General features: G+C 36.7%; 1 protein-coding gene across 13 annotated transcripts in view; it reads right to left on the bottom strand.

Annotated features, from left to right (window-relative positions):
- Positions 1–23630, bottom strand: part of Pdlim5 (PDZ and LIM domain 5) — a 208052-nt gene that overhangs the window by 44520 nt on the left and 139902 nt on the right. For all 13 annotated transcript variants that reach the window (XM_074041379.1, XM_074041380.1, XM_074041381.1 and 10 more), the window contains one exon: positions 15144–15331. In XM_074041379.1, coding sequence (XP_073897480.1) covers positions 15144–15331 — 188 coding nt within the window. The remainder of the gene's footprint in view (positions 1–15143; positions 15332–23630) is intronic.

Raw genomic sequence — 23630 nt, 5'->3', positions numbered from 1 at the left:
TCCTTCCTATTATGGCTTATACTCTCTCTACAACAAAATTAGAAATAAGGGGAAAATAGTTTCTGCTGGGTATTGAGGGAATTGGGGGGAGAGGGAGGGGGAGTAGTGGGTGGTAAGGGAGGGGGTGGGGGCAGGGGGGAGAAATGACCCAAGCCTTGTATGCACATATGAATAATAAAAAAAAAACAAAACAAAAACAAAAAAAATAAGTGATACTGTTGAAGGAAAGTAATTCATAAGAACAGGCAGAAAACAAACAGAAACACCACAGGGGCAGAAAGACAGAAGAAAAATCAGAAGAGTACTGTCATAGAAGCCAACTGGCTTCATTATGGGAAGAAAATGGGGACTGTGGAACCCTAAACTATGCCTATGACTCCAAAACCTAGATCCTTATGCACTCATATATCAGATATTTATTACGAACCTCGTATGTGCCAAGTTCCTTGTCAGTGGCTGTTTGACCCTCCACTGTGATACAGACCTGGGAGCACTCACTTCTGGACCAGCGATCACTGAGAAGATTAATGTCTGCTATGTTAATGTCTTCAGTGAAATTAACTTCCTACTAGGATAAATTTAGGAATAATGTATAAAAACATTATTAGTTTCTTTTCCTTCTTTCTTTTTTGCTTTCAAAGCATCATTTGTTATTTGCCTTTTTATCTCAAACAGCTTCGATCACATTGAGCCTTTCATGTGTAAAGTAAAAGATTACTTTAGTTTCCTACAGCAACATTTCTTCCTTTTCCTAAACCTGCTTTGCCTGGTTTAAGGCATTACAAATAACGGATGCAAAGCTCTTGAAATAAAACAGTGGATATAAGGCTAGCCATCTCATGATGTGAAACACATTCAAGTGTGTATATGTGTGTGTGAGAGAGGAAGAGAGAAGGAGAGAAAGAGATACTAAGATAAGCAACAAAAAAAAAATTATCAGAGAACATCTAGAGATTACCATAAAATGACTACTTTCTTATTACAAATTCTATTAATATTTCATCCTCATTGTCAGAGTGAGACTAATAGTAAAAATATCAATGAATATGAATGTTATCCCCTCAAAAGAAAAGACAAATGTTTACAGCCCCAGTAAAGCAGAAGTCATACTTGAATTTATGGTGTGAAAAACAACTGGCTTGACTGCAAGAGTGTTCCTGTTAAAAACAAAGGCTAATCTTGTACTTGTGTAAATAACTGGGTTACATCAAAGTGACATTCTGCCACTCTTGAGGAAATAAAGCATTGTACTTCAACAGCTCAGAATATATCCTCAAAGGTATGGTAGAAATTTTATACATACTAAATTGGGTGACTGCTTTTTCTTTGCCCCTTCCCAAGCATCTCAAACAGATGGTGGCCAAGAGAAGCAAAGGTCTGTGTACTTTGTATGTCAAGCTCCTTATGTTGAAAGCATAAACAACAGCCTACTCTTCATAACCCAGGCATGAAATCATACCTAGTAGAAATGGAGTAAGTTAAGCCAAGGTCTAAGATCAGAGAACATTCTGAGGAGGTTTGTGCCATTTTTATTAAATGGAATCAAGGATTTTAACTCAATGATTAAAAGCAAAATTGAACAGATTAAATTATCATTTCTCTAGGCAGTAGAGAATGCTGGCATGTGTGCCATAAAGAACTGGAACAGGTGCACCCAAAGCTAAGTATCAAATATTTCCACAACTTCAGGAGGTTAGTTTCTTCCATCAGCAAGCAGCCTTTCAACTTTAAGAACCTAGATTAAAATGGATCTAGAATGTCTTAATTAAAGTAAGCATGGGGGCTTGGATTAGGTTACTTTCTCTTTCTAATTTCTTACATCACACATCAAAATTCAGTATATGCACATTTGCCTCTTTCTCCCTACACAGAAAACTTCCATTTGCTCAGAGTCACAAGTTTAAAAAAAAGCCCTGCAATGTACATTATTGCAAATGAAGATATGAGTTGTTACTTGATTTTGCCAGTTAATTAAAGTCAAAAAATCATTTTGTTCATCACAGTATACAGAGGAATTTCAGAATGATCTCAGTATCATCACTATTCTAATTTGTAATTTTGTAACAGGAAGACAAATGGATGCTTTAGTTGTGGAAGGCCAATGTGCTTCACATTAAAAAGCAACAAGCAAACAAAACAAAACAAAACAAAGAATAAAGAACAAAAGAAAAGAGACAAAAAAGGACTCAAAATATTTTTAAAAACAAAATAAGTGTGAGTTTAGGAATAATAGAGAGGAAAGCTGTAGACCTGTACAGATTTTTCAAACTAAGAATTTATTTAGAATAGTGAATTTGCTCATATTTGGGTGAGAAAACTTGTAAGGGCATCCATTAAGATGATGTCACACTCACATTAAATATAGAATTCTGACATGTATTATTTCCAAAGGAATGGGAAAAAAAATGGGGTTGGCCTTTACCATTTTCCCACTAATTTTCATTTTTTTATATAAATGCAAAACCAGCCTAATCTCAGAGATAAAGGAGACAGGTACCTATGTCTTATATTACCCATTTAAATAGAAAACTTATCATGTAGGCCAAAAAATCCAAAAAAGATGCAGAAAAGGAAGAAAATTTAAAGAGATTCCCCAAGTCAAACAATAGCTACAATGTCTCCAATTATGAGCCTAAGTTATTATAAAATCATGAAATTAGGATACCACTTATAGTTCTATTACTACTATTAATCCTTTAATATATATAGCTCATCAAAGTCATTAGATCTCTGAAATGAAAAAAAAAATTATCATCATTATCCAAATCCACATTTGAATTTCATGTCTTCGAAAATCAGGTATCACTTCTCAATTGTTTAATGCTGGAGGAAGCAATATATGTAGCAAAATGACATACTGTTAAGATATACTTGGGCTTGTAGTTGCATTATTTTCTAGCAGTGAGATTAAAAATGACATCATTCTAGGACTTAGTTTCCTCATCAGGACAACTGCAATAAAAACCATTTCAAGGGCTGGGGGAGTGGCTCAAGAGTAAGAGAGCTGCCTAGCAAGCGTGAGGCACTCAGTTCAAACCCCAGTGCTGAAAATAAATAAATAAATAAGACTTACAAAAACCATTTCAAAATGTGACACTGTATAAATTATTTACTTACAGTCCCTTGGACATATAAGAAGTGCTTGATAAATGTCAGCTGTTATTATTACACTCTGACATAAGATCTTATTTCATTAACCAAAGAGCATCCACCTATTCAACAAGTACTGAGAGAATATACACAATATTTAGGTCTAGGAACTCTTCTGGTTTGAAAGATATACCCCAGAGCAAGACACTTTCCTGCAAACAGTTTATTTTTTGGAGGGTAACACATGCACACAAACTGGGAATGAGAGTGTCTTCGAATTAGTGCTGCTCATAGCCCCCAATAATGTTTGTGCCTACCATGCAGAATCATCAACTATAACACCTCTTTTTTTTTTTGGTGCTATGGTTTTTGACCTCAGGCCTGCTACTTTCTAGACAGGCACTCTATCATTCGATCCATGCCTCCAGCCCTTTTTTGCTTCCTATTTTTTGGATAGGATTTTATGTTTTTTCCCAGGGCTGGCCTCAGGCTGATTCTTCTACGTCTCCCACCGAGTTGTGATTCACAGATGTGACCCATCAGGTCCAGCTTGTTGGTTTTGAGATGGGATCTCACTAACTTTTTGCCTGGGTTAGCCTTGAACTGCAATAAGCATTTTTCTGTAAAGAGCCAGCAAGGTGATAGACTGTAGGACTTTTAGACTGTTGAAAGTATTCAACTCTGCCACTGTAGTATGAGCACAGCTGTGGACAATATGTAAAGAAATAAGCATGGCTGTGCTTTGATAAAACTATTTACAAAAATAGCCAGATGGGACCAAAAACAATACTTTTCCAATGCTTAATTTAAGCCATATGCACCAACTGATAGGATAGTTACTGCTTACGAAAAGCACTCATGAACAAGGCAAGGTATCTTCCTTGAAGAAGGTTTAACATGTCATGTCAGGATGAAAGGAGAACAGGAAAAATGAAGAGCTTTCACAGATGTATACTGTCTCAACATCGGAGTGGAAAACTCCCAGCACGGAAATAAATTCAAACAAAAGAACACTTACAGAAGAGAAAACAGACAGTTAATGGTTGCTACTTTTATTTTTTCTATCTGAGAACCACGATTTTAAACAAAAATCTTCTCGTCTCATAAAAAGACAGAGCATAGTTCGTGCTTCACACCCATTTTCACGATGGACAGCTCCACTCAGGCCATTATGGCAAGCATACTACTTTAATGATGTCAAAATGCAGGGAAGCAGACGCAACAAAACATCATTAGAAGAGATGAAATTCACGCAACTGGTAGCAGTTTACTTATTTATATAAAAATTTTTAAAATGGAGCCAATAAATCTATCCATATTACTACGTAAATCGAGTTACCTCGATTTTATTAGTGTAGCACAAAAGCCTACAATGAAATTTGGGATGGTTGTAGCAATAGCAATTTCCTTTCTCACCCCTATCTTCTTTAGACTTCAAATAAAAGATAGGATTTATATCCACTTATAACTGAGATGCACATCATTCAGTCTTTGATCTAATCAAATCTCACAAACATATCCAAGTCTTCCTGTGAAAAAAAGAAGCAACATATCAGATGTCCTCAAAGCTCTGTGCATAATAAGAAAAGCTTTTCTTTATTGCTAAAATGTAGCACACACCAGAGGCATGGCATGACAGAGCTGACTTAACTAGAATCTTAGCTAAAGAATATGAATTTCAAAAATGAAGTTTAGATGTAAAGAAAAGACTTAAAACAGATCTTAGCAGTTGTCAGGCACTTAGGTTTATCCTACCAATCCAAGGCACGAAGCCTCTCCATCTCGTCCCAGGAGACCCAGTCCTTAAACACACTCACCGATGCTATCATGGGTCACAGGAAATGCACTATTCAGAGTCAAGCTAGCTGAGCACCTCTCACCATAGAACTCTGGATAATTCCTTTCACTTTTTCAGACCTCACTGGTAGGATGATGTGCATTTTAATTATAATGACATAAAGTATACTCTGTATAAAGATAATTTTTGAAATTGAAAACTGCTAAGCATAGTGGCTCATGTCTATAATCCCAACTACTTGGGAGATGGAGATCAGGAGGATCATGGTTCAAGGCCTGCCAGGCAAAAAAGTTGCAAGACCCCATCTCAGCAAATAAGCTGGGCACAGTGGTACATGTCTGCAAACCATACATAGGAGGCATAAGTAGGAGGCAGGAGAACCTTGGTCCAAAGCCAGCTCCAGGCAAAAAAGTGAAAAGCAAACTGAAAAATAGCCTAAAGCAAGAAAGACTGGAGGTGTGCCTCAAGTGGTAGAGCACTTGCCTAGTAAGTGCAAGGCCCTGAGTTCCAAACCCCAATACCACCATAAAAATTGAAAATACTATAAAAACAATTATTACTACTAATCAATGATACCATCATTTTGCCATCAAATGAAGCAATCTGTTCCCTTCTACGCTGCCCACTTCATTCAGGAGTTCCTTGAGAGAGGGTGCAAGAGGAGCTGAAGTCAACTAAGTATTTATTTTGAAAAGCAAGTTTATGTCTAGCCCCTTTTCACTGGACCAAAAGAAATTTACCATGTTCTTAAAAGACCCTGATCTCACTTTTATATTCACAGCTTTTTGTGCTATGCTTCTTCAAAACACAAAATGATATATATTCTTAAAAAAGAACCCCTTCTATGTATCTACATCACTGTTAATTGAGAGAGAACCACTGCATTTGCTTATACATTAAAACATCTTCGTGTCATAAAGAAAAAAGCAATTCAGTAATACACATATATCACTGGATTCATATAAGGAGAATGATACTTTAGTAAGAATGTAGGGAAAGCCAGGCATGGTGCAGCATGCCTGTAATCTAACCACCTGGGAGGCCAAGGCAAGAAGATCTTGAGTTCAAGGCCAATCTGGACTGGGAAGACCCTGTCTCAAAAAATAAACAAACAAACATAGGGAAACTGGTATTTATTCAACGTGGACCATCAGAGGTTAAGAATGTTGAATACTGAATGATGAATGGAGTATGCCACCACAAAATCAACTGGACTCCTTTATTTTTCCCCAGCAGAATGCCTGCCTTCATGGATGCATTCTACATAAAGACTTTTAAAAAAGGAAATCCATAAATTTCTTGCCAACATCAGGGTTCAACTGGAAGTTGTGTGTACACGGTTAAAGAAAGCATGAAAATGCCATTCTTTCTAACATGCTGTAAGAACCATACCAAAAACAGCCAACGGGAAAATGTCAGCACAGCAGATGACACTAGCAACTATGAAGGAGGACAGAACAAAGGTTTTATTTTACATGGCTCTATGAAATAAAGTAACACTTTGCTACAGAAAATGATAATTAGGTATTAGCTAATATATATTTCAATGAATTTTTGAACAAGAAATTATGTTGTTTGCTAAAGATGCATGACAGTGTCAACACATCTACCAAGTCTCATTATAAATCCTTTCAAATTATTTTGAAAACGAGAAGGAAGAAAAGGTCTATTTAGGGGAAGAATACAAACACAAGAGGACAAACTGTATAAATAGCAAAGTTATGTTATAAAAATAAACTGTAACTTATTTCTCTAGTACAGTACAAGACACAGTTGATCAAAATTTATACACTGCAAAATGACACATTATGTAAAAAATCTAAATATACAGTAAAGCAATCTTCTTTGCCATGGTTTGGAATGCGCAAAACCCAATACAGTGGTCCTCTGGTGTTCACGGGTACCTGCATGGATACCCAAATCTTCAGCCGCTCAAGCCCTTTACGTAAAAGGCACAGTATTAGCATATGACCTAAGCACACCCTCTGTATACTTTAAATCATCATATTACTTAAAACAACCAATTCAATGGAAATGCTGTGTAAATTCTTTACACAGTAAATGCTGTGTAAAGAGCTGCTATATTATATTGTTTGGGGGACGACAAGAAAGAACTCTGTACATGTTCAGTACAGATGTAAAGTGTCTTTCTCGAACATTTTAAATCCAAAGTTAACTGAATCCATTAAGACGGAACCCAGAGTTAACTATCTGGTTTCTCTACATTGAATACAACCCCTCTGTCAGTACCTTAAAGAGTATATACAAGTCCTACAGGACCTCAAGTTCCCTGGGAAAGCAGTTAGGTTATAGTGTAAGAATCCTCAGTTCTCTCCAAAGAATTCTCTCCATTCCTACACCGCTGCTCAGGGTAACATTCATTATCACCATCCCTATACTGGACCATTTCACTTACTTTTAAATTGGTCTTTAGGACCGCAATCTTAACTCTACAGTATAATCGTAATTATCTCTTACACACACTAAATCTCTGGTAATCTTTTAATAATGCAAATGTAGTGGTTTTGCCACTACACAGTTTACAAATCTTTTAATAACTTCCTTTCAGTATCCAGACTACACTCTTACTCAAAACCCTTTCTGATCAGTCCCATTAACCCACCAAACTTTTCTCTTGCCACCAGAGCTACATGTTCTTCCTTCAAGAAGCCAAATTCTCTCAAGAGTTTTGTATACATTTTTCCATCTCTAAATTGACCTCTTCCTAAAAATGTTTAAGGTGGTTGACTACATGTGATTTTGCGCTAGGCATAAACATTAAAATCTTATTCCTGAATAAAATAATACTTTACTATAAACAAACATATATCCTACTTCAAGCTTTTATCCTTTAAACTTTATTAGTCTTTCTCTTTCCTTCCCATTGATCCAGACCTCCATGTCTTCTGCCCTGGGGCTTATGATCTGATTTAACTCTTCTTGGCACATTTGCTGCTGATTTGTTATGTACTGGTGCTTTGCATTAAAATTAATTTGACCACAAAGAGCGTTGAACGCATGGCTCAAGTGGTAGAGCGCCTACCTAGCAAGTGCGAGGTCCCAAGTTCAAATCTCAGTACCACCAAAAAATTGTTCACATTAACAGGTGAGCCTAATAGTCTTTGGTACTCCATTGTTTGGTTACCTGTATATTCTTTCAGAGAAAAAAAAATGTTACCATAGAGTTCCAGAATTGTTATTAGCTGTTTAAATTACTGGACACAGATAACAGAGTACTAATTATAGTATGCTATGTTCACAAGTTTTAACTCTTATGGAAGGATAGGAGTTCATGAGACTAGAGTACCCTTCTCCTTGAGCAATGTGGCACTTCTTAGTAGCTGCTCTGGCAGACAGTGCTTCCACCTTTCAGTGACGGTAAGGGGAACGTCAAGTCCCATAGAAGGACAGAACAGTACCTGAAGAAATGAATACTGTGTTCCTCAAATTATACGAAGATTTCAAAATCAGAAAAACTGATCTTTCCACCTACCCACCTCTCACTGACATTTACTGGGGTCCATACACTGCCAGGCACTGTTCAGGTATTATAAAATAAAGATTAGTAAGACTTGGCCTCCTGTCTTTCAAGGGATATAAACACAGTGGTAAAAGACACAAATGCAAACAATTAAAATGAACATGACGAATGATATGAATATAGCACTATGAAAGTTTTGTAGGAACATGGAGAGAGAATACATAACTAACTAGAGGGCTCAAGAAAACTCCATGAAGAAGGTGACTCAGGGTCTTAAAGCATGAACAGAGTTTGTCAGGGTAGGGGGGGGTTGGTGGTGGTGAAAGGAATGGGAAAGTACTGCAAATAAAAGGATCAGATTGTACATGGCACAGTGGTGTGTGACCAAGTAATGGCATGAACTTGTGATTTTAGCATGACTGGACTGCAGGAAACATGAGGAACAATCTTACAAAATAAGCCTGGAGAAGATGACCCGGGCTGTAAGGAGACTGAAAGCTCTGTTAAGAAGCCTGGGCAGTCAGCTATAAATCAGATAAGGGACTGATAACCAGAATATACAGGGAACTTAAGAAACTAAACTCCCCTAAAATCAATGAACCAATTGAGAAATGGGCAACCGAACTAAACAGAACTTTCTCAAAAGAAGAAATTCAAATGGAAAAAATGCACATGAAAAAATGCTCACCATCTCTAGCCATAAGGAAATGCAAATCAAAACCACACTAAGATTCCACCTCACCCATTAGAATAGCCATCAACAAAAACACCACCAACAATATATGTTGGCGAGGATGTGGGGTAAAAGGAATCCTCGTACACTGCTGGTGGGAATGCAAACTGGTGGAACCACTCTGGAAAAAAATTTGGAGACTTCTTAAAAATCTAAACATAGACCTGCCATATGATCCAGCAACTGCAGTCCTGGGGATATACCCAAAGGAATGCGACACAGGTTACTCCAGAGGCACCCGCACACCCATGTTTATTGCAGCGCTATTCACAATAGCCAAGTTATGGAAACAGCCAAGATGCCCCAGTACTGATGAACAGATCAAGAAAATGTGGTACTTGTACACAATGGAATTTTACTCAGTCATGAAGAAGAATGAAATCTTATCATTTGCAGGTAAATGGATGGAACTGGAGAACATCATTCTGAGCGAGGTCAGCCAGGCTCAGAAGACCAAAAATCATACGTTCTCCCTCATATGAGGACTTTAAATCTAGGGCAAATGCAGCAATGTGGTTGGACTTAGATCACATGACAAGGGGAGAGCACATACAGTAGATATAGGAATAGACAGAAAACCCAAAACATGAAAGTGTTTGATATCCCCACTCTAGAGGAGCTAATACAGAAACCTTAAAGTGACAGAGGTTATCATGAGAAGGGGATCAGTAACCAGGGTAAAGATCAGTTAGAGATGAATCAACATGGGTCATAACACGTGTACATGAAAGCAATGCTAGGAATATTTCTGTATAGCTATTCTCAACTCAACTAGCAAAAATGCTTTGTCTTCCTTATTAGGCTTGTGTCTTTTCCTCAACAAAATTAGTGATAAGGGCAGAACAGGACCTGCCTGGAACTGAGGGGGGAGGGGGGAGAGGTTGGGGGAGGGGGGCAGAGTGGAGAAATGATCCAAACAATGTATGCACATGGAATAAATGAATAATTTAAAAAAATAAGAAGCCTGGGCAGCAGAGAGCTCAAAACATTTTCAGAAAGGGAAGTTACATGACATCTGTCTTGCTAGATGCTAACAGGGCAAAGAATAAAGGGTAGAAATTTAACCTTCCTCTGTGTACCAGGTATGTCAATGTTATGCTATTTAACCTTCACTACAATGTTTTAGAAGACTTAAAAAAAAAATCCTTATTTGAATAAAGAAATTGCCAGCTCAAAAATGCTAGCCTCAGAGCCACACATGGTGGTGCATGCTGTAATCCTGGCACACAGGATGCTGAAGAGGATCTCAAATTTGAGGTCAGTCTGGGCTACGTAGGGAGACCTTGTCTTTACAACAAAATAAAAAAAAATACCCCAAACTAGCTGGCCTTCTAAAATTCATACCTATAAGCATACATTCCTATTCTTCACAGCCACTACCTGTCAGAAAACTGAGTTCAGTAAACAATGGGCCTGATCTAACAAGGCAATGCTTATATTCTAGAAATTAATCATTTTCATTTTGTCTATGATTAAATTAAAGTCAGCAGATTAATCTGTTCTAACATTCATTATTAAAGGCACAAAGAATCTTTAACACTGAATTTGTGAAAAATGTTTGATTACATTTTCTAAAATAATATTTTAGACATATATTTGCATCTAATGAGCCAAACTTACCTATCTGGTATCCACAATTTACACAGAAAATTAGGCAAACTACATAAACATATTTTTAAACTTTTACCATTAAATGTAAAAGGGTTTGAAATCACTAATCTAGCCAGCTATTAATTATATACACTATGAAGGTTTCATGCAAAAAATTTAAAAGAAATACTAATATAGGAAAAAATACAAATTCTTGATTCTGAAAAGTAACAAGAAAAATCTCCCCTTCATGGATTTTTCTAGATTGAAGTCAGTATTTCTAAGGAGATTATCACATCTTATTCATGGAAGGAGTCTACCAAAGACACAGGCAGTCATACTGCTAACTTAGTAAAACTCAAGTTGGATTCTCACTTCTTTTGTGTCTGATTATTTTCATCTAGACTACTGATGAAACTACCTTTGGACATTTTGCATCCTAAAATATTTAGCTTCTTGTGAGTGGCTGGCAAGCATGTGTATGTGGAAAGGGGTGTATGTTAAACTATATGCCTGAGAAAATGATGATCCAATTTAAACTATAATGCTGTTCACAAAACTCCTAGTTCCTATTTATCAACTGGTATAGCATTACTGTGTTCCTGAAAGATTTCTGGTAACACAGGCTATCTAACACCAGAAGCAAAACGATCTAAGACTTAAAGTCAGAACTTCAGTAGATGTAATAGAAACCAATGACAGGCTCAAAAAACACTGGCAGCACTTAAAATTTCAAGCAGCCCTTTCAAGGCAGTCTTGTTTTGTTTTTGTGGCCCAAATACATTCATCACCACTCAATAAAGAAAAGTGTGACTAAAATACTTCTTAAAATCCATGTCTTTCAAACTAGTTTTTAAGCCATAAAGCAAAGTATGAAATATTTTTATTTCTTACCTTTTGACCCAAAACACCTGTATGTATGCTTGCACACGTGTGTACACATGCTTTCTTATATATTAAAACCACATTTGGCCCGGTGCCGGTGGCTCACGCCTGTAATCCCAGCTACTCAGGAGGCAGAGATCAGGAGGATCTTGGTTCAAAGCCAGCCCAGGCAACTGGTTTGTGAGACCCTGTCTCAAAAAACCCTTCAAAAAAGTAGGGATGGCGGAGTGGTTCAAGGTGAAGGCCCTGAGTTTAAACCCCAGTACTGCAAAAAACCCGCATCTGTCATAAAATGACACCTACTTGTTGTATGTTAAAAATAATATATTAAAATACTCTGGTAGAGGCAGGTAGGGTGGCACATATTTATAATTCTAGTACTAGGCAGGTGAAGGAAAGAAGATTTCAAGTTTGAGGCCAGCCTGAGCTACACAGTGAGACTGTGTCTCAAAAAACCAGGGGTTGGTGCTATAGCTCAGAAGTAGAGCACTTGCATAGCATGTGCAAAGCCCTGGGTTTGATCCCCAGTACCACAAAAAATATATATATATAAATAAATAAATAAGTAAATAAAAATAAAAAACAACAAACTTATACTCTGCTGGTTACATACAGAGTGCAAAATTCCCAACACATAAAAATGATTTTTTGAAGAGAGGGAAGTGCTTATTACCCTGATTTTATCATTGTACATTGCATACATGTACTGAATTATCATAAGGTTCCCCACAGAGATGTATAAAAAAGCCTAAAGCTTTTTTTTCTGGGAGGGTACTGGGGTTTGAACTCAGGCACTCCACTTGAGCCACATTCTTACCCTTTTGCTTTTGGTATTTTTCAGATAGTGTCTTATGATCCTCCTGCCTTACCTCCTGTGTATCAGGGATTAGAGACATGTACCCCCATGCCTGTCTTGTTTTGAGATAGGATCTTGAAAACTTTTTTGTGGTCCAGGCTGGCCTCAAATTTCAATCTTCCCATCTCCGCCCCCCCCCCCCCATGTAGTAGGTATATATAATACATACACAGGTATGTGCAACCACATCCAGCTGAAGCTCTTAATGTGAGAAAGCAATGCCACTTGCTTTAATGCTGTATTTCAGCTAACCACAGTCCAGCACTCCTTTGGTTGGCACTGTTGTTTTCACTGTGTTGAATTGTGAAGTGCACAAGAACCCAGAATAAGACACCTATATCACCCTCTAAATCCAAAGAACTTTAAAATTTGTATTAGGAAGTAACTTTCATGTACTATCATAACTGAGTAAATTTCAGAGCTTAGAACAAGAAAAACAGAGTTCAGAAAGCATGTCTGATTTCAGCTAAGGATTATGATATAATTCAACTGATTTCACATTTAAGAGTATTGTTTTTATAATGTTACATGACACATGTTTTACACTGTTATAATTCTCATGCTAAATTCACCTAGTTTCTGGAAAAAAGCACAATATTTTAAATACTAAGCATGTGAATCATGGTTACAGTTGCTATGATTTAACTGCTTTGATTATTCCAACAAATTAGACTCAGAGAAGAAAGGATTCTATCGCCCTCTTGTGGTAATCTTATAGTACTGCACCCTCCGGGAATTCCCTATCAATTGGAATTCTTTAAGAGGCAGAATAGTTATTTTAACCATAAGTTTCTGAACTCCCTAATACAGTCTATGTTATTTCTGCCTTCTCTTTAGTTCCTGTCTCAGGAATTTATTCTTTTCCTTTCTATCCTACAAAGCATTTTCCTATTACCTATTACCTTTCAATTACCATACCAAACCCATTTTTCTGAAAGTTTCTTTCTGTTTTTTTTAAATGCACATACAAAATAATTACAATGAGTCTCCATCACCATACAAAGGCTTTAAGTAAATGGAATTAACTCAAAATGGCTAAGTTTTGTCAGAATTTTTCCCCAAAAGGTCTTGCTAAGTCTAGAAATTTCAAATGCTGATGATAGCAGTCTGCACATTTAGTTTTTAAAAGTAATGAAAGTTTTTCCTTTAAAATAGTCTAGAACATATGCAGGTAGTGGCCTAGACTCTTCCCCCTGCAACACAATCAGTCCTCTGTATCTCCAGTTCCCATAATGGCAGGCTTAACCAACAACAGATTGAAAATATTTGATTAAAAAAAAAACCAAAAAACTATTTGTACTGAACATGTATGAGCTGCTTTTTTCCACCATATTCTCTAAATAATACAGTAAAACAACTATTTATGTATCATTTACATTACACTGGGCATTTATAAGTAATCTAGAGACAACTTAAAGAACACAGGAGGATATATGTAAGTTACATACAAATACTAAGCCATTCTAACTAAGGGATTTGTGCATATGTAGATTTTGGCATCTGTACAGAATGTCAAGGGACAACTGCATTTCTACTTTCTTTGTAAAATTAGCAACATGTAACATGTGCCACTGTGAATTAAGATATATAAATAATAGCACAATAGTGAGGGCCTGAACTAAGGCTAATGGAGAAAAAAACCCTGAGAAATACTAAAAATTAGGTAATTTGCTATTAGTTACTATGAGAATGTGGGAGTTGGTGGCAGTACAAAGTTTCCATTCTAGCTTTGGTGAATGAGTGGATGCCCCATTCCCAGAAGTGGGAAATTATATTTTCAGACATGCTACATTTGAAGTGTCACCAGGAGACAGCAAACATAGGCATCCAAGGGGTTGGAGGATCACTGGTAAGGTAGTGAAACAAACCTGAATGAGAAATCAACTAGGGAAATTATAAAGAGTAAGAAGAGGTAAGCTGAGTTTGGATTGGCAACATTTAAGTGTAGCCCCATCTTCCTGTTAACAGAGGTACTTTAGTTACACCATTATAAACTTTGTTCATGTGGGGAGAAACAGGAAATGGTATAGAACCTTTTTATTGTGTAGATCTGAAAACTGAGGTTTAAAGTGATTATCCGTAGAAATAAATGACAATTCAGTTTTCTAGACTGAGCCTGAGGTGTTCCACACTGCCTCTGAAGTGATAAATCTTATCTCTGGCCTTTTCCTGTCTCTTCACTGCTGCTATGAGGTAAACAGCAGTCCTCCACCATATCCTTCTGCCATGATGTTTCTGCCTTGTCACAGGCCTAACTGCATTGCAGACAGCTGTCTATGAACCAAAACCTGTGAAACTATAAGCCCTAAAATGAATCCTTCCTCCCTTAGGTTGATTTGTTCAGGAATTCTGTCGCAGTGATGAAAAAACCTCACACAGTAGTAGCTATTTCTATTGTTATCTGTATATGGCATCAAAACCAGAAGGATCTGTTCCAAGGATAATCCTGCTGCAACATAACTGGAAACACGCTTCCTGAGTAACCTGTGAAGTAAGCAAATGTCCAATTCTACACTTATGCATAGCAAAGGGCAACTGGGTCAGACACAAAGAACACTGATGAGTCAATTCGGAGCAAAAAGTTATTTATATAGTCCTTTCTAAATCTTAGATGGGTTTCCCTAGTGAATTCTGCCATATATACCAGGACACATTTTCATAATTACACTCATTTAAGAAAAGCCAACAATAAGTGATTTCTTTGTAATACCTGCTTGATTCAGCCGTTGCCAGCTTGGTGACTTGATAACACTGGTGGATCCTACAGGCTTGAAAGCAGTAGCAGTTGTAAGGCTGGCCACTCCTGGTCTGCCAGAGCCTGGGCTCTCCAAGCTCTCAGGCATGCTCCGAGGTGAAGCTCCTGAAGAAATCAATTGCTGGGAAGGCTCCTGAATGTTACTATAAAAGAAGTTAGGAAACATTTTTGGTGAGGCAGTAGCAATCTAATTTAGCAATGATCCTTTCTTTTCCAAATCTATTAAATCTTTAAGGAAAACAATATACTAATCAATTTTTTAAAAAGGAAAAGCTTAGAAATCATGACTGAGGGATTGCTTCTCTTTAAAATAAAAAAAAAGAAAAAGAAAGAAAAGGAAAGAAACCAGGTAGCATTTGTTCTATACTTTGGAAATTTTCTTTACAAGGTCATTTATGAGAAATTGGATACTGAAAGCTCTTATAACCAATCCCTTTAAATGATAAGCTAACTTCCCCTCCCTATTCCTATCTCGACATTTCAGAAGTCATCTAGATTAAGACAATAAATTATTGGAGAATCCCTGATAATCCCCATGAAATTCCATCAATGCTTCTTCTTTCTCACATTTTTCTGGTACTTTAAATGAACCAAGATTCCTTGATACCTCACCAGTTACTCTTTTCACTTGTCTCAGTAACTCAATAGTATTCAAAACATCTTCTCTATGCAGACATTGTGCTACGCACTGGCTACATGGTAAAGAACAAGAGGCAACATTCCTTCCCTAATCAAATATCAAATGTCCACTGTTCTGCTTCTGTAATACCAGGAAAAAAAGGGACTTGACTTCTTTTACTCAGAATTATCAGCTTAACAAAGGTCTTATCCTTGCCAGTTCCAGTTTGGCCTAGAAGATCACTTGTTATTTCTAATTATGTACACATCTCCAAGGATATTAATAATCTGAGGTGCCCTAAACTATAAAATACATACTTTGTCATGATATAATAACATGGAAGGAGTTATTTTCATAGAGCCTAATAATAATGACAAAATAACACTTGGAACAACTAAACTTTTTTTTTTTCATTTTTCTTTTATTATTCATATGTGCATACAAGGCTTGGTTCATTTCTCCCCCCTGCCCCCACCCCCTCCCTTACCACCCACTCCACCCCCTCCCGCTCCCCCCCTCAATACCCAGCAGAAACTATTTTGCCCTTATCTCTAATTTTGTTGTAGAGAGAGTATAAGCAATAATGGGAAGGAACAAGGGGTTTTGCTGGTTGAGATAAGGATAGCTATACAGGGCATTGACTCACATTGATTTCCTGTGCGTGGGTGTTACCTTCTAGGTTAATTCTTTTTGATCTAACCTTTTCTCTAGTTCCTGGTCCCCTTTTCCTATTGGCCTCAGTTGCTTTAAGGTATCTGCTTTAGTTTCTCTGCATTAAGGGCAACAAATGCTAGCTACAACTAAACTTTTTAATACTGGTAGCTTAAATAATTGTATGCACAGAAATTCAATTCCTTCAACATATGAAATCAATAGTTTGAAGAAGAGTCTGAGAGGATACCATATTAGTGACTTCAGTAAAATAAATATCCTTAAATTACGGTTTAAACACTTCAATGAAAAGAAATTTCAAATTCAATTATGTTTACAATATTACCAAATGGACAGGCATATCTAATTTCCCCAAAGCCTCTTAAATCTCACATTAAGACCTACTATAGTAGGTATGCAAATGGTCATCCTTCGGAAGGTCTATTTGCAAAGCCTTGGCTGGCATGTGGGAGTCTGGCTGGTAAACTGTCCCTACAGTGATATAAAACTGTTTCTCAATGATAAGACTGGCTCACTGTGCTAAAGCTCTATAAACAATAAGGTTTATGCTGAATACCTCCTTTCATTCTGAGTCTGGAATTTTGGCACAAACCAGGCACAGGGTGCCTATGTACTATTCCTAATTAAAACCTTGGGTACTTAGTCTCTAATGAGCCTCTCTGTAGGCACCATCTTGTATGTTCTGCCACCACTCCCTGATGGAGGAATTAAGCACTCCTAAGGGGCTCCCCAGGGACAGAACTCCTGAAACTTGCACCTCATTTTTTCCGGATTTGGTCCCATGCACCTTTCTCCTTTGCTGATTTTGCTTTGTATTCTTTTACTGTAGTAAATCTCAGTCATGAGTACAACTACACACTGAGTCCTGTTGGTCCTGCTAGTGAAATATGAAACCTGGGGGCGGTCCTGTAGCACCTCTGACACTGAACAATTTTGAGAAATCATACCAGAGATTCTTTAACCTTCTTGAAATATTATTGCTTATTCCTGCCTTCTCAAATCCAAGTGTAACAGAGCATCATCTTTTATTTCAGATCAATGCAATGAGAAGCCAAAATCTGCTACATGTTAAAAACATACTACACAATGAAAAATTTGAGCACTTTAATAACTTTTATCATATGTGAAAAATACAAAATTGCCTCTTTAATGGAAATATTGAACACAATTAACATTAAAGGCAATAGGAAAAGCATTAATGGAAACAGAGTTCAGACAGGACTGAATGGTGGTTTCAAAAAACATCTTTAAAAGCTTTGTGATAGGCACATCATTTTACATTCCTAAACCTGATATCTAAACTTTAGATGAGAATAATACTTTGCTGGTAGGATTTCCCTGAAATTTAAACAAGGTAATTATGTATGAAGTACTTAGCATACTCTAAGAAACGAATGTGAACTTAGCATATGAAAAGGACAATAAAGATATTCAAATAATAAAAGTAAAACATTTTCAATATTTTTACTCATCAGAAATAATTTTTACAAAATTTATATACAGTCGTCCTAGGGTTAAACTGCTCATGTGGATTTGACAAAGAAAACTCATGATCTAGACAGTTATAACTCTAAGGAGAAAGTTATACAAACTTACTTACACAAGAGCAACAAAGATAACAGGAATTAAATGTCAAGAAGCCTAATTAAGTCTGGCGCTGGGAAGTGGTAATATTGGCCTAAGAATTAAAAAACACTCAAGCAAGAGAACAATCCTCATATATCTGACAAGTAATTCACTCTATGTGACCAACTTCTGTTTGCCTAAGGTTGATGAGTTGAATCTACAGTGAGAGATTTGGCTAAATAAAAGTAAAAGTACTTCCAAACATGAAAAAAATCATTCAAAAGAAAAAAAACCTATTCACTTAATTAGATACCGGTCATCAGAAGGTGCTCAGATAGAAGATGGAAATGAGGTAGAACAGATATAACCATTAAGAGGGTGGAGGGCTAATAGTTAAACTATGGAAACAGCCAAGATGTCCCACAACTGATGAATGGATTAAGAAAATGTGGTATCTATATACATGGAATTTTATTCAGCCATAAAAAAATAAATTGTGTTGTTTGCAGGTAAATGGGTGGAAATGGAGAACATCATGTTAAGTAAAGTTAGCCAGGTTCAGAAAGCCAAAGGCTGTGTATTATCTCAGGATCAATACAAATACAAACAATATTATGAAAACCAGGTCATACTAAGGGGAGGTAACATACGAGAGAGGGAGGGTAAAAGAAGGAAAGAAGGTGAATATGGGTTGATACAAGAACGAATATGGAATTTTTTAAACCTGTTGAAATCACCATAGGAAGGTGACTAAGGGAGAAAGAAAAACAGAGTGGATAAACCAGTTTAGGTTATAATAATACACACACACACACACACACACACACACACACACACACACATATGGAAATCTCACAATGAAAGTCCCCATATAGCTATCTTAAACAAACAAGCGTGTCTTTTTTCAAAGATGGAGAACAGAAAGGTAAATTAGGTTCTGTCTGGGGGTTGGGACTAGTCGGAGGGGGAAGGATATAAGGAAAAGGTACAGAACAATCAATGTGGTGGTAATTTTAAGCAGTCATGTATGAAAATGGAAAAATGAGACCTGTTCAAACTATTCCAGGAATGGGGAAGAGGGGATGTAGGAGAATGATGGAGGGGGTGATTTCAACTATAATATATTGTAAGAACTTTTATAGAAGTCATATTGTACCCCCAACAATAATGTGGTAAGAAAAAAAAAGTCTCCTAAGATAAGGCTACAATCTACCTTCCTAATCCTATTTCTTACCACTATGTCGTGCAATCTATATTCTGGCCACCTGTTCTCTGCCCTAAATTTTACAGTTTTTTCTAGGCTTTACATACGAGGTGCTCTTCCCTACCTGCTCTTTGTACCTATCCAAACTGTATTCATGACTAACAGCAGAAGTAACAATGATGTCCATGCTAAGCAATTAACATATTTCATTTAACTACTTAAGCTTCTAGAAGTAGAGATACTCCCTTTAATTCATGGCATTCGTTAACTGTATGTCATATAATTTCACACTGATTTGAAAAGCTATTTTAAAAATTACTATAGTAACTTCTTTTTTTTTTTTTAAAGTGTAGTGTAGGTATACAGTGCAATGTTATCCAGGTATAAAAAGAGTGTGGACACTGCGATCTACTACAAAATTATGAACTTTGAAATATTATTGTAAGTGAGGGAAGTCCTTCATAAAAGGTTCCATATTGTAGCTTTGCATGTATATGAGTTATCCAGTATCCATATATGCACAGAGACAGAAAGTGGGTTTGTTTGGTTTTTTTTCCTTTTTCTTTTATTATTCGTATGTGCATACAAGGCTTGGTTCATTTCTCCCCCCTGCCCCCACCTCCTCCCTTACAACCCAGTCCGCCCCCTTCCTCTCTCCCCCCAATACCCAGCAGAAACTATTTTGCCCTTATTTCTAATTTTGTTGTAGAGAGAGTATAAGCCATAATAGGAAGGAACAAGGGTTTTTGCTGGTTGAGATAAGGATAGCTATACAGGGCGTTGACTCACATTGATTTCCTGTGCGTGGGTGTTACCTTCTAGGTTAATTCTTCTTGAACTAACCTTTTCTCTAGTACCTGTTCCCCTTTTCCCATTGGCCTCAGTTGCTTTTAAGGTATCTGCTTTAGTTTCTCTGCGTTGAGGGCAACAAATGCTAGCTAGTTTTTTTAGGTGTCTTACCTATCCTCACCCCTCCCTTGTGTGCTCTTGCTTTTATTATGTGCTCATAGTCCAATCCCCTTGTTGTGTTTACCCTTGATCTAATGTCCACATATGAGGGAGAACATATGATTTTTGGTCTTTTGGGCCAGGCTAACCTCACTCAGAATGATGTTCTCCAATTTCATCCATTTACCAGCGAATGATAACATTTCGTTCTTCTTCATGGCTGCATAAAATTCCATTGTGTATAGACACCACATTTTCTTAATCCATTTGTCAGTGGTGGGGCATCTTGGCTGTTTCCATAACTTGGCTATTGTGAATAGTGCTGCAATAAACATGGGTGTGCAGGTGCCTCTGGAGTAACAGTCTTTGGGGTATATCCCCAAGAGTGGTATTACTGGATCAAATGGTAGATCGATGTCTAGCTTTTTAAGTAGCCTCCAAATTTTTTTCCCAGAGTGGTTGTACTACTCTACTACTTCATTCTACTTCATTTCTCTCACTACATTGTAAATTACCCGAGGTTGAGTACTTTACTGTCATTTTGGGTACCATTACTTAAATTTGGCACATTTCCACAGCCATAAAATGGTGCAAAAATACTACCTTTATTTCCAAGTTATTGTAAGAAATAAATGAAGTCCTAGATGATACATGTAAAGAACTTAGTACAATGCCCAGCACAGACTATATGTGTTCAAGAAACGAGAGCGATTATTTCTACACTCTCTGTTATCTAGTTCAGGGGTAAAAAGATTAGTGAGAAGGACATTCATTAAATAAACAACACTCATATAATGATTTTACTTCTAAATGCAGTTTGTGGATAGTTTTGAGTCCAAGATCTTGATCTCATATAAAATCTTGCTTCCTCAATTTTAAATAACATAATTATTTCTTAAAATTCCCATGAAATAACAATCATAACATATAACATATAAATCATAACAATTTAATTTTTATTGTACTCTTTATACACAGGCTTATATACATTCTCTCTCAAAATGTGTAAGATATTTAAATCTTAAGCTGCCTTCTTTAGATATAAAGGGCTTGAAGAAAATTAAAATCTAAGTTATAAGCAAGAAAATTTTTCCACTTGTGTTTAAATTCAGGACTGATCAGTAGTTCAATTTTCCCTGGGCAACAGATCCCTATATTAAAACATGTAATGGCGCAATGGATGAATACTTCACTTAGACAATCATATATACAAAATTCCAATGCCCAAATCTCTAAAGATCTAACAGATCCTTTATTATAATTTCTAATGAATGGCTACTATTTAAAGAAAACATACAAAGACTAGGCATCATCTACTGAAGATGAAAAGATCAGTAACAGTACTTGCCATTTTACATTTAGGAAGAAAATGTTATCCAGTAATTACTATCAGGAAAATATTCTAAAACTAGTGACTAATTTGTTAATATAGTCATTACTTAGATTACTATCTGAATTCATGAGTCACATACAAATCTTTTGCAATTTAAGTTGTTTAAGGCTTACTGAACTTCTAAACAAAGTTAAAATGCTTTCAGCTGGGTACAGTACATGCCTAGCATAAACAAGGCCCTGGGTTCTATCCCCAGCATCTCAGTATGAATCCATAAATACCTTTGGCTAATACCACAGATGCTGAGAATTAACTATGGTCACTTTCTCTACTAAGTCAAATAAACAAGGACTGAAATGAAACAATAAAGTAATGTGACTTCCATCTCGTATGTTACAGTTTTTGTTTCATTTTTTAAAAACTAAAAATGGAAAAAAATACTAACATAAGAACAGGTACGTTTCAAAACTGAGCTAATGAGAAAAAAAAAGAACATAAGTTAACTTTCAGTGCCAACAACATGATTTATTCTGCATTTACATCCTTTTTCCTGAATTTGTTCAACTGCTACAGCAAATAAACTTCAGCTGCTGATTGGGAATACTTGGAAATTTTAAGTCTATGTTGAAATGATAAACTCTGCTTGAACAATATTCTTGAGAGTAACTTTTTTACTCTAATTACATGTTTAAATAAAGAGAAAGTCAATGAATATATACCACAGGTTTAATTATCAATGTTTAAGCAGATTTTAGACTAAATCTTACCAAAAAATGATATACTAGTATCTAGACATTGAAATGGAAGGAGTATTTCTGGAAGAACATTAATTATGAGCAATGTGTTATTTTATAGTAGATCCTAGACATACAGGTGTCCTTTCTTTCAGAAATCTATGTAATCAGTAAAAAATTGGGCTATTTTTGCTGTCATATTATGCCTAAATATTGGCTTAAACATTAAATTTAGGAGAAAGATTAATTCTTGTGTTTTAGGATTGCTATGGTTTGGATCTGGAATGGCCCCCAAAGGTTCATGTGTCAAACAAAGGCTTGATTGCCAGCGTGTGGCACCAACCACTATCAGGAGGTGGTGAAACCTAGAGGAGGTGGGGCCTAGTGGAAGGACATCAGGCCAATGGAGCGTGCCCTTGAAGGGGTTATCAGGAACAGCTCTCCTCTGCTGTCCTACCACAGAGAGTGAGTGGCTCTCTGCAACACACGCTCCCTGCCTTACCACAGTCCCCAAAGCAACAAAGCCAGCTGATGATGGACTGAAACCTCTGAAACCATGAACCAAAAAATTAACTTTTCCTCCTAATAAATTGCTTATCTCAAGACGCTAAGTCACAACAGCTAGCCCAATCATTTCTCAGATATGAAAATTAAGTTGCTTTTTCAAGTAAAACCTTCCCGTTTAAGAACTATAAGAGTAGCTAACCAAAATCAATTATTATTCTTTTTCATATTTTCAAAAGGTGTATCTTACTTACCACTTCTATTCTAATACAGCTTTATATCCATGCAATAAAACAGGATCCTACTGTAACTTAAATACTAGCACAATTACTCATAATTTCATACCGAACATCAAATGTGCTAATGAAAGATGTCACAAAGGATTAAAAAGTGAGCTAATATAGTCACACAAAATAGCATGCTCGTAAATTAGCACTGCACTGAAATTACAGTTAATTCAAAATTGGGTACAAATCAGCTCTCAAGTTTTCTCACCTGGCCTGTTAATATAGCGGTTAAGTGTTAGAGAAAGTAGTACCTTAACTGCAAGCCACCACTTCCCATTTCTGCTCCTGCAGTACCTTGTTTTCTGAACACGGATAGAGCCAGTTGGTTTTCTGGAAGACTGGAGATAGGAAAGAGCTAAAGGCTTGGAAACAGGGCTGATGCAAAGTGCATCCAGGAGTGAGTGGTATTTTTCAGGACTGGAGAGCCTGGCAAGCATGTAGAAAAAGTTTTAGGTCAAAAATTGCACTGCCAATAGGAAAAAGTAGTCATTAAGGTCTATGGTATGAAACATTTCCTATGCCAGCAAGGGGGCAGGGAGAGGGAGAGGAAGCACAAAGCAGTGAGGGAGGATGAA

This window comes from Castor canadensis, chromosome 9 (genome assembly GCF_047511655.1).
Source record: "Castor canadensis chromosome 9, mCasCan1.hap1v2, whole genome shotgun sequence".
In the NCBI taxonomy this organism is placed as follows: Eukaryota; Metazoa; Chordata; class Mammalia; order Rodentia; family Castoridae; genus Castor; species Castor canadensis.
Note: the sequence above shows the minus strand (reverse complement) of the source record. Positions and strands in the feature narration are given on the sequence as shown.